Source organism: Sceloporus undulatus, chromosome 2, assembly GCF_019175285.1.
Source record: "Sceloporus undulatus isolate JIND9_A2432 ecotype Alabama chromosome 2, SceUnd_v1.1, whole genome shotgun sequence".
Classification (NCBI taxonomy): domain Eukaryota; kingdom Metazoa; phylum Chordata; class Lepidosauria; order Squamata; family Phrynosomatidae; genus Sceloporus; species Sceloporus undulatus.
The window spans coordinates 29,745,273-29,757,616 of record NC_056523.1 but is presented as its reverse complement, the minus strand read 5'-3'; the positions used below and the strand labels follow the sequence as shown (position 1 = coordinate 29,757,616).

The following is a 12,344-nucleotide window of genomic DNA, read 5'->3' as shown; positions in this document are numbered from 1 at the left end:
AGTACCACTTCCTTTGACTTTTCCATTTATTTTTGTGTTACAACCTAGAACTGAAATGGATTTTACTTGCATTGTTCCTACTTGATGCACAACAATGTTAAGGTGAGAGTACTAGCATAGTGCTTTGAATGTTGGACTATGATGCTGGAAACAAGGAGTCAATTCCCAGTTTGGCCATGAAACCCAATGGGTGTCCTTGGGCAAGTCACATGCTCTCAGCCTCAGAGGAAGGTAAACAAATTTTGCCAACAAAACCTCATGACAGGTTCGTCTTAGGTTCACCTTAAATCGAAAACGATTTGAAGGCACACACCACCCAAAGTTATGGCTGGAATTCAATAAAGGGTTTGCATTTTTGTGAATGGACATATGCTGTGGGAAATATATTTGAGCAGTATCACAACAGCAGTTTCATATTCAGCAAGAGGCTGCCATGATGTTACTATTTAGGGGAACCAGCAAAATGAATATGAAATAGGACTGATGCACAGCAGGATCAATGTACATCAGGACACCAGCCAGGGGAGTGCGGATGCACATTGGTAGGACCCAAGGCATATAGGAATACTCTCACCAGTGCCCTGATAGGCATCTTCACAATCGCTAATAGGGTTTCTTAGTGCCTTTTCTAGGTAGCTAAGTATACATAAAGTTATGCAATGTAGATTGTGATAGAGAATTCCAGCCATTGTGTGGTCAACAGCACTCATGGGCCTAACATGACCCCACAGTGGTGGGGACATCATGTCTTTGGGATACTTCTGCTTGGCAGGGCCTAGGGGCCTAGTCAGGATTGAAAGCAAGGTGGATCAAACCAAAGGCAGGACAATTATTGGCTACAATCAAACGTGCCCTCAGCACAACATAAATGCCAACATGTGGAGATATGCTGCAACAGAAATATGTAACCCCTAGGCAGTATAGTAACGTTGCCCACATGTCAATGACACAGTTGTGCAAAGTGAAATGCACATCAAGGAATGCACAATGAACAACCCCAAATGCACAGTGTGTACCTGCCATGTGAAACATTACTGTATGTCCAACTCCATTTCCACCACTGTCAGCAGAATGTGCCCATTGAGCTATGGCAAATAATTCACCTCAGAGGTTGGGGATGAAGTTCATTATCAAACAGGATGATGATCTGCCTGAACACACAGTTGAAGTAACAATGAAGGTTAAAAACCAGAAGCTGAATATCAGAGAATGGACCAGTCAAATCCCATAGTTCAACAGATTGAGACTCTTTGGCAAGACTTGAAAGTGGCTGCTCACTAATGGACCCCACCAAACCTGATGGAGCTGGAGCAATTTTGCCATGGAAATTTGATAAAAATTTCATGATCCATAGGCAGAAAGCTGATAGAAACTTTCCCAAAAAGTCTTGCAGCTGTAATTGCTGTCAAAATAGTGGCTTTCATGTGTGTACCTGTATGTGAATGTGAATGTGTAACCACTATATTCTAGTTCAGTTTTTGTGCAACAATAAAAATACTTAGCACTTTTACAGTGTCAGTTATTTTGTGTAAATCAAATAGTAAGCATGCCAGTTAAATCCATTTCAGTTCTAGCTTGTAATATAACAAAATTGTTTCTCCTCCTGGAGGATTCAAGGAAAGGCAATTCATCTTTGGAGTTTGAGCAGAAAAACAACCACCTGGAGAGCATGGATGGGCCAAGGGTTGCAAAAACAGATGTGGCACACCAAGGGTCACACTTTGGCTTACAGAGTTGCTGTAGAACCAACCAAGCACTGTATGCAATAAACCTTTATTTATTAGGGTCAAATAGATATATCACAATATTGATTCATCGACTGAGCAGCCATACATTGGTTACAACAATCATTTAAGTGACTATGCTGTTTTATGCTAAAAGATGCTTTGAACATTTACAGCTCATACAATGATATTATAGACAAATACACTTTTATTTAGAAATGCAGATGTTCAGTTTTTTTTTCTCCAGTGGTGTGTTCTGTAGGCTGCAAACTGAGTAAAAAAGGGAGGCTAAGATGAACCTCATTTTGCTGTTGTCTCCTGAGTGTTCTAGATGAACAGTTATCAACTGCTTGTCACTCTAGGGATGAATCACTTTGTTAAACAGATCTATGGCAAGGTTCTGCTCTTAACCCTGATGTTAGATATGCTCATAAAACATGCACCAGTGATTACTAACACTGGAGGGCAGACTTTGTTTGGCTAGATAGAAAATGTTTTGCCCAGTTTGCCAGATGACATTTTTTTCTGGAAGCATCCCAGTACTCATGTCACAAAACAATGAATGCAAAAGCCCAGTTTTTTCTTACAGTATAGGAGAGGTTGCTTTCAAACTAGGTTCTGCTTAGGAGTGGGAGTTGGGAACCTAAGTGTGTGGGGTTTGGTTTATTTGTTAGGAAACGAAGTGACCAAAACTACCTATCTAGCAGCAGATATCTGGTTATGTTCTCTTCCCATGGTGATAAAACAAACTCCCTACAGAACACTGGTTGAATGGTAATGTTAACCTCCCCTCTTGAAAAGATTATGCACAATCTGAAAACAGCAGGATTTCTCTGTTATGCTTCCTTGTTAAAGAACTGGGCCTGTGTTCTTGATTGCTGAGATCGTCCATTTGACATTCTCCTTCCACTTACAGATAGCACCAAATCCAGTAGTCATTATAATGACTGGAACAACTTTGCAACAGCATAGAGAGAGAAAACATTCTTCATCATCAGTGGCAATATAGGAAAAGCTACTCTTTTCTAGTGTTGTGTACTAGCAATCTGTGTAAGATTCCCTCCTCTTAATTTCACTTTACTGATATCTGCACCTCTGTTACCCTAAATAAATAAATAAATATCTTTGTAAACATGTAAACACAGTTACTTGGTCCTTATAGTACACAGTTCACGCTCAAAGAGTCACAAAACATCAATAGAAATATGGATTCATGGAAGGAATACTGTGCTTAATTAAACAGAGGGAAAATGGTCTGTTTACAGCAGGCATTTCTGAACGCCCTTTTAAGGAAAACTGTTTTAGTTATATGCTGCATTCAGGATTTGCGTAAGCCATTGATCGAACTCTGTAAAATATATAAAATAGGCATACATAGAGAACATTATCTAAAATGTTATATTAAACAAGTAAACCAATTAAAAAGAGTAGTGGCGGTACTGAAAAACCCCATTTCCACAGTCCATAACATTCTGTTGTGAAATTATGCAGCTTCATGCACTAAGACACACTGCAAATTTGCTAATCAGGAAAAATGCCAAACAAATTCTCCAGCAGCAAAACATAAAAAACTGAACTAGACAAACTAACAGTCATAGACAGGCAATGTTAAAAACCTAGGAGTTGCAGTGCATGCATTATGACAGATAGATTAATCAGAAATCATATGAAAATACATTTTGCTCTTCACTAAAATGTAGAAGAAAATCTAATGCTAATTTAACTGTGTTATGCATAATATATACTACAGACTCCAGGCTACAAAGTGCTGCTACCATACACGTACAAAACTACCATGAAAGGTTTCTATACAGTACATACAACAATTATTTACTCCAATTCACACTTGTGATGAATATATCATCAGTCATCTATTCACAAGGAGAAGATGCATCATATATGAACAAACAAGAGCCACAGCCCACTTTCCTTGGTTGGTACCCGTAGACCTTTGATTAAGAGGAAATTCTGACACATTTATTCAAAAACTTCAGAAATCTGCTTCCTGCCACTGTGTTTGAACTTTCCACATACAACACTCAGCTTAAGAACTCTGCAAATGCTAAATCTGATTAGCAAATGAAGTTGGACCACTCTGTTGCTGCTGACCAAATTCATCCACTTGGCCATACGTGGTTTGCTGACCAAAGCTGCCTCCCTGTTGGCTATAGCCCCCACTTGGACCATAACTGTCTTGATTGTAGCCACCTTGGTTATAGCTGCCAGACTGTTTTTCCATGGTGTCTGGAGGGTATCTTGTGCCTGAAGAATGCCAGCCGGTCTCCTTAAAAACAAACCAAATATTTCCTGCCCAGAGAATAAAGTTCAAGAATCCAAAGACCTAAAGAAGAAGCAGAGTGAGACATTAATTGAATTACATGGCTGCACCATCTCATCTCCTTCTAGCTCAACTAATAGGAATTTTATTTGTTTAAAAAAGCACACTATTGACACATTTTTCTTTTTTGTCTGTTACTCCACCAGCAGGCAGTCCATGCCAAATTGAAAGAAGTGATTAGCTGCCACTCTGTTTCTGGACCGTGGCTACAAGCAATTTGGGTAAATAAGAATCTACCAAAGACTCTTGGCTTTTGGTGTTGTCAGTGGCAAGACTCCCAGCTCCTAGTTCAAAGACAACAACTGTAAACATTCTCTGTTTTGTCGCTCTTTCCGTTGCAGTTAATAAAGGTGTGGAGTCAACTGTTTCACTTTTTCAAATTACTAAACTACTGAACTATTGAAAGGTTTTGTACCCCTGAAGAAATGATAAAAGTAAGAGAGAGCTAGCATGGGGTAGTGGTTTGAGCATTGCACTATGACTCTGGAGAACAAGGTTTGCATTAGCACTGGAAACCCACTGGGTCACCTTAAGCAAGTCACACATTCTCAACCTCAGGGGAAGGCAATGGCAAATCCCTGAACAAATCTTGCCCAGAAAACCCCATCTTAGGGTCATGGTAAGCTGGAAACAACTTGAAGGCACACGACATCAACAGAAATAATGTAAGGCAGAGCAGATATCATTGGAGAACACAATCATGGTCATAATCATCCATAAGCATAGATAAATAACAAATCACTTCTACTTCAAATTCTCACTTGGCAGGTTTATATTTATTTATTAAATTTATTTTTATTTATTTATTCATTCAATTGATACTATTTTTTTTTAAAAAAGCACCCAGTTATCAAGTTATGTTACCTGTTTTCCAAGATCAGTGCATCTTGATTGCTGTAAACAATTGAATCAATCTAACATTTAAAAAAATATTGTAGTGATATGAAGCACTTGTCACTTACACTGTGGTTGCATGCTGTACGGTCCAGTATAGCAAAGTAGTTCCATATGCAGGACTGTCTATAGCTGGCCATTCACTGACCCCCCCAGACTTAGCATAGAGTCATTGCAGCCCCATCCCTCCCATCCATTCTCTGCCTGGGTGAACGGAGAAGCGTGTGGCAGAAAATTATTACATCCTCTGCTGAGATCAATTGCAGTCCTCCAGATATCTGAGTAGATGGTGTAATCATTTCATGCCTAGCTGTAGAGACATAGCCAGAAAGGTCTCTGATCAAACCACCAACCCACTTTTTCAGGCATGAAATGGCTGCCAGACTGAGGGAGCTGCAGTGATCTATGGTAGGACTGAAGGGGTTTTGGTTGGTGTGGAGTGAGGAAGGAAATATTATTCTCTGCAATGACCCCCTCCCCAATACACAGGTATAAGATTGATTTACACCTGCATATACCACTAACAGAATGTCAGCCATTGTGGGCTTTCTAGGTTCAGTTGTGCAATATTTTTAGTTGTGTATATATTTACACTCACAAGGAGCCATAATTAGGTTAACTGTAGAGGTTCATATTGGATCTCATTGGTTTGGCAGGAAATAAAAAGCCATAGCTAGTGACTGTCCATTTCCTTGAGTGGCATAAATCCAGTGTTCCATGGGGTTTCTGAGCTTTCTAGGGGTGTAGCTACACTGTAGAAATAAAGCAATTTGACACCACTTTAACCTTCTTTGCCAAAGAGTGCTGCTGTCTCACAAACTACAAATTCCAGGATCCATTCTGCAGAATCCTGAGGTTTGTAGTTTTCTCATGCACCATCACTCTTTGACAGAGAAGCCTAAAGACCTTGTAAAACCAGAAATCTCAGGATTCCATAAGATGGAACTACAGCACCTAAAAGTGGAGTCAAATTGCATTACTTCTACAGTGTAGATGCACTAGAGAGCACCTTAGACCATCTTCTGAGGACATTTGAATAAGGGGGCTTCAGAGGAAGAAAGAAAAATCCCTGGTCCTACTTCTACTGATGGTAATGGTTTTGTCTCTTTTCTTTCTTTAAATAAAATAAAATAAAATAAAAATACTTACAACTGAAGTATTCAAACTTGACATAACAGGGCTGCGCACAGGAAAGCACTTATTGGACTGCTGCTTGCAAGCTGACATCAGTAACAGCACTTCATCTGGGTCAGTAGCAACCTTCACATCAGAGAGTCCTTTCGCCCAAGCAGAGGAACCCACAAGCCACAAGAATGAAAACACCACTGTCACAATAAAGTCCTGCAAAAACCAGATCAAACATATGTAGGTTTATGCTCAGTATATAATGAGAATAATAGCATTACAAAATAGAATGTCTGATAAGGGAGGATGGAGGCAGGTAAAGCCTACCCACAAAGTCCAAAGAAGACTCAAATGCAATCTTCCACATGATGGTTCCATTTCAGAAATCATGCTGGGAAATGTTTGTTTGAAAGCAGACAAAAAGATTAGTCCAACTTTTCTTGGTTAGTCCCAGTTAGAGTTGACCAGTGAACTAATTGTTGAATTGTGAGTCAACCCACATGGTAAAAAACATCACACCTTACCAATTTTTCACTTTAACCATGTGAACCAGTGGTTAAACAGTGTTTCATAGGCTAAAAGCTTGCCATGAGTCCCCATAGTCAGGCTATTCTGGTCCATGAATGGCAGTTGTTGTAAGAGTCAAGCAGGTAAAACAACTCCTAGCCACTGAGGCCACCTGAAGTGACAGTGATTAATCTAGGATCATCTCTGGGACTGCACACCTACTCTTTCAGGAATGCAACCTTCTATCCAGGACAGGCAATCGGCCTATTTGCTAGATTCAGGGACCACTTATTCATATCACCTCAGTTTATGGAGGTGTGGGGATGCAAGCTCAGTTTATTGGCATGCATCTAGTCAACCACTTCATCCAGATGGGTCTCACATGGTCTCATCTGTTTCAGATGTTATGGAGAAACAGAGCTATCTGTTATCAGCTTCTTGATGACATCTTGCCTCATATCTCTGAATGACCAGTTTCAGTTGCTTCATATAGTTGCTAACAAGTGATGGGAAAAGAATAATGCACACCAGGGGTACCAAAGATCCAAGGGCCATTCCCTTTAGTTTTAATTCCTAGATAGCCGTGCAGATAGGACTGGAACCCCTGCTATACAGAGTCTCTGACCTCCATTTTACAGACACATTCCAGGAGAATGCTATAGCCAATGGTTTCAAAAACCACTGAGAAACTGTGAAAGCAACAAGATCATAGTCCCCTCTCCCTTTCTCCATCAGGGCAACTGAGTTTGATTCAATCCCAAAGCCAGATCTAAGCCTTGATTGAAATGGATTTGGATAATCACAGTCCTCTAAAAATGTTTGTAGTTGCCTGCTCAGTATCATCTGCAGCACCTGCCCTGAAAACTGGCATTTCAACTGGATGGTGGTTGTTGAAAAGTGTAGAGAGTACGTTTCTTCAAAATTGTACTGCTAGTTTAATGGAACCAACCTGCCTGCCCCCCAGCAAAGAAACATTAACCACAATCTGGGCCTTCCAAGTCATACCCCCTCTCTAAGCATGCAGGAAGGATATTTTGTGGTACCTAACTGGTCACATTCTTTAAGATATCACATTCATGCCACCAGGTTGTGATACCTGACAGGGGTGTTTGGATTGCTGCATTAGTGGTATTTAGGTTATTTTGGAGTTCAGAGATTTTCTCCTCAAGTTTCCTAGGAAAGGAGTTGTAATGAACTTCACAAGGGTAAGAGACTCATCCATCAATGCTGGTGTCAGTAACCTCCTGACCACCCTACCAAGTTCCCTGGGACAGCTAATTAAGGAAAGAGACAGGCAGGAGTGACCTCAAGCTTTTCATTACCCCTTAGCCTATTTTACTTTTCAGGATTGACTTGAGAATAAGAACTGAACATTATGACAGAAACATGGGGGGTGTGGGATTAAATAAACAAATAGCCTTCCATTAACACATATTTCAGATTATTTGTGTTGGTTTCGCCCTGAGACCACACAGAATCACAAGTCTGATTTATATGGATTGTGATAACTCATATAATTATTTTCACAGATTGTAGGTAATGAAAATGTCACCACTATAATGTTTGCATGGCTTACTATGGTTGTTTATTTTTTTGCTTGTGAACTAGAAATACATTACTGAAAAGAGATGTATAAGCAGTGGCACCGCTATTAATCAGGATTACCTTTCCTGAAGGTAATGGAGTCACAACAGCGTTAGAAAGTTCAGGCTATTAGTCTTCGATTAGGTATAGCCCACTGACTTGGAAATGTCTTTTTTACAAGGTGTAGGGGATTCTATGCCCATTGTAGGTTTCCTATTGAGTTCTTGAATATGTATCTATTTACATAGTCTCACTAAAATACAGTGCACTAAGGAAGGTAGCCTCAGGGCTTGTTCCAAGGGAGGTTTAACACTCTCCTTCCCTCTTCTAAGAACATTCTAATTACTGAAACCAATACATATCTGTACATGTTTATGCCAGTCAAATAGGTGCAGAACACCAAAAGCTCTCTGTGACCTGATGTCAGAGGAAGCCATATCCAAGCAAGTGATTTATTCTTGGAACTTCTCACCAAGCTCCAATCAATAAAAGTGAGAACAGCATAATAATAATAATAAAATAACAGAACATACATGGTAAAGTAAGTGGCCATGACACTGTTGGCTGATGTAACTAGGAGGTGCCATTGGCATAGGAGACAGTTTTATGGCAGAAGTACAATGGCTATAGGTGCCATGGCAATGGGATGTGTATGGAAAAAATGACAGCATAGCACATTGGAGATTATCAGACAGAAAAAAGGATGTCCTTGTCCCATCCTTACGGTATGATTGCAAAAATGTTTTCATACAATGTCATGCTTATCCTGTCAGTGTCCCATCATCGAACTGCAATTGACTGCGATCGCATGAAAGATTTTCATACAACGTCATGCTTATCCTGTCATTCTCCTGTTATTGAAGTGGAATTGTTCTGTCATTTTGTATTAATGGGATTTTACTTTAATATAATATATGTTGAAACCACTTTGATGACAGAAATCAAAGACTGGGAATAATTAACTATTCCAAATGGTTTTCCAGGAAGGCATATTAGATGGGAGTTGCAGTGGATGTGTCCATGATTGTTTGGACAGAAGATTTATGGCTTCAGCAAATGTTCTCAAACCAAGAGCTGAGAGTTGTGCATTTCTTAAGACAAATGGCAAACTCACACCTTAATAAGAGATATTCTTGTCTTTAGAAATGCCATCATCTTCCTTTGCCAGACTTCCCATCACTGTTGATCAAAGGGATTATGATGATGTCTTTGGGTGACCTATTGTGAAGTATGTCCAGATCACTCCCTTGCTCCAACTAGTCTGCCTGTTCTGGGGCAATTTTAGTTCATTCAAAACCAACAAGACAGCCCATGGCACTTTGAGTTACAACAGGAATAGTTCATAATAGTACATTCTGGTACTCCCTCCAACTTCTAGGGATTTAAACTAAACTCTGTTAGTCCAAGAGGTAGGAGTGGGAATGGTGGCAGAAGACACCGTAGTCATTTACTCCATAGTCCCAAACTTTGGTCCCTTAGTTGTTTTGGACTTCACCTCCCAGTCTGACTGGGACTGTTGGCCAAGCTGCATGGGGCTGCTGGGAGCTGAAGTCTAAAACTCACTAAGGACCAAAGTTTGGGTGTCATTGCATAGTCCCTTCCCATCCAAAGGTCCTCAGGCTTCAATTATGAGAACCCTGGCTCCATTAGATCAGTTATCTAATCTCTGTAAAAATGAATGCCACATCTTACTTTCAGGTCTCAGTGTTGATTACAATATCCAAGTTCCTACTTCCCCGTGGAACTATGGTAGAAATGTACTGGTAAGTCTTTGATTAGTTAATTCTTGCATGCAAGAATGAATAATTACTGTTGTTCTTTTCTTGGTGTGGGATAAAAATAAATAAGCACAGTATTCTCCTTGTATTTGAGCATCACAAAGTGATACTTTTTCTGAACAGAAATAACACATAGGATTTTCTCTGTGTGCAAAAACATGTTTCCTGTACAGAAAACATTGTTTCCTGTGCAAGAAACACATTTTTGCCTTACATTTTTTTCTTTTAAAAAGCCATTTTTTTTATACAGAGAAATTTTCCAGAACTCAGGATATTTGAATATTGGAAGAAATTTGTGTGAAAACCTCACATTGCTATTATTCTTCCTGACAGTTTCCCAAATGAGAACTGCATAATTTCTTCCGCACTGCAGAAATAAAGCAGTTTGAGACTATGATAACTTCTATGGCTCAATGGTATGCAATTCTGGGATAACCTCACTGTTATGCCTAATTATTATTTTTTTTTAAAAAAAATTAAGTAGCTCTTTACATCAACAGGAGTCCAGTGACTATTTTATCTTATCTTATTTTAAATGTTTGCAGACTGTTGTTCTTCTGTTTAGAAAAGGCATCCAAAGCAGCTACAATACAGATAGAGGTGGAGAGACATAGAAAGAGAGGAAGGCCACATGCTAGATGGATGGATTCTATTAAAGAGCTGACATCAACATGAATTTATCGGACCTAAGCAGAGCAGTGGAAGACAGAGAGTCTTGAAGATGTCTCATCCACAGGGTAGCCATGAGTCTGGATCGACTTGAGGCTGGTTAATGACAACAAAGTCAATGCAATGAATGTTATCGTTACCCAAAATATGACACCATGAGTCACCACAAACCAGCAGAATAACAGAAATTGAGCAGAAATGACAAATTTTCTACTCTACTCATGACATTTTTGTAGTTGTTGTTGTTTGAGAAAATAAAAGTGTGGGAAGGGGAGAGCCAATAAACCACGTAGTGGTTTGAGTGCTGGGAGACCAGGGTTCAGTTCCCTGCTTGACTATGAAAACTTCTGGGTGACCATAGGCAAGTCACATACTCTCAACCTCAGGGGAGAGCAATGGCAAACATCCCCTGAATGACTCTTGCTAAGAAAACCCCCATGTTAGGTTTGCCTTAGGGTTGCCATAAACCAGAAACTGCTTGAAGGCACAGAATGGCAAAGTATTCAATTTTCAAAGCTTTGATACATTGCCCCTGTTCCAATGCTTTCTCACTTCAACTCTGAAAGTATGTCTATAGTTTCTAGGAGGGTATTCACATGATCATGTGTCCCGTTTCACAGAGAGCAAACTCTGTTTGGAGGTATCCTCTCTTTGGAAAGCTGTTCATTTGTCCAGACTGAAATACAACAATGAAAGGGAAGAGGAGCTAGAACCTTGAAGCTGCTTATCAACAGTATCTCAGTTGTCCCACAGGTCACCTGGTCAAAATCTGCTCCACTATAGTGAAAGTTACTCTTTCTACAACTCATTCATGCTGGATTATTTAAGGAAAATATTTTTTTTTCCATTGCAGAGGTACTGAATTCTGTTTATATGACATAAAAATTGCCACATGTATGACAAGAAAAATCAATCTGCAATAAAATGTAGTTTGTTTTAAACGCTCAGCACAAAAATCCCCAAACACACCATTTATCTTTCTATGAATAATTTATACAATGCAGTCATTAATACTGCTTCCAGTCCTTTTCTTTTTTAATTACTGAAATATTGTAAAGGATTTTTTTTTTGTGACTTTGGGGAAATTTAAATGCTGTAGCACCAGTATTGAAACTACATCCTATAATCAGTCTTAAGGTGCATTTGAGGGCTGTTTGTTTTATACTGAGAATATTAATCCAATCAATATGCCAACAACTCCATAGCATTTCATGTTGCAATTGACAAATGCACCCCCTTCTCCCTTGATTTCTTTGTAAAATTGGTAAAACTCTTGAAAGGTGCATGGAAAGGGGCATTAGCCACTGGATATTTGTTTTCATAGAGCAAAACCCACTTACTCACCACACCGAGGCATGTGGGAACACCTAGAGTGGTAAGAAGAGGGATCAAGACTCCTATTTTCAGCAGTCACTGTGTAAGGCCTATGGCTTGCTGTTATTCCTAAGTAGAGTAAACCCATTGAATCAATGGTAATTCGTAAATCAGCACTTGTGTAAGTTCCATTAATTTGTGTATTTGTGGTGTAGCAGTTTGACTATGACTCTGGAAACCAGGATTCAAATCCCAGATCACCCATGTGAACCCACTGGGTTACCTTGGACATGTCACATACTCTTAGTCCCAGAGAATGGTAATGACAACCCTCCTCTGAAGAAACTTCCAAGAAAAACCCATGATAGGTTTGCATTAGGGTAGCCATAAGGCAGAAATGGCACACAACAA

General features: G+C 39.6%; 1 protein-coding gene across 2 annotated transcripts in view; it reads right to left on the bottom strand.

The window, feature by feature from the left end:
• Nucleotides 1-1,757: 1,757 nt before the first annotated feature.
• Nucleotides 1,758-12,344, bottom strand: part of SYNPR (synaptoporin) — an 88,642-nt gene continuing 78,055 nt past the window's right edge. For both annotated transcript variants that reach the window (XM_042454296.1, XM_042454295.1), the window contains 2 exons: nucleotides 6,106-6,297; nucleotides 1,758-4,065 (listed from right to left, as the gene is read on the bottom strand). In XM_042454296.1, coding sequence (XP_042310230.1) covers nucleotides 3,787-4,065; nucleotides 6,106-6,297 — 471 coding nt within the window. In that variant the 3' untranslated portion in view covers nucleotides 1,758-3,786. The remainder of the gene's footprint in view (nucleotides 4,066-6,105; nucleotides 6,298-12,344) is intronic.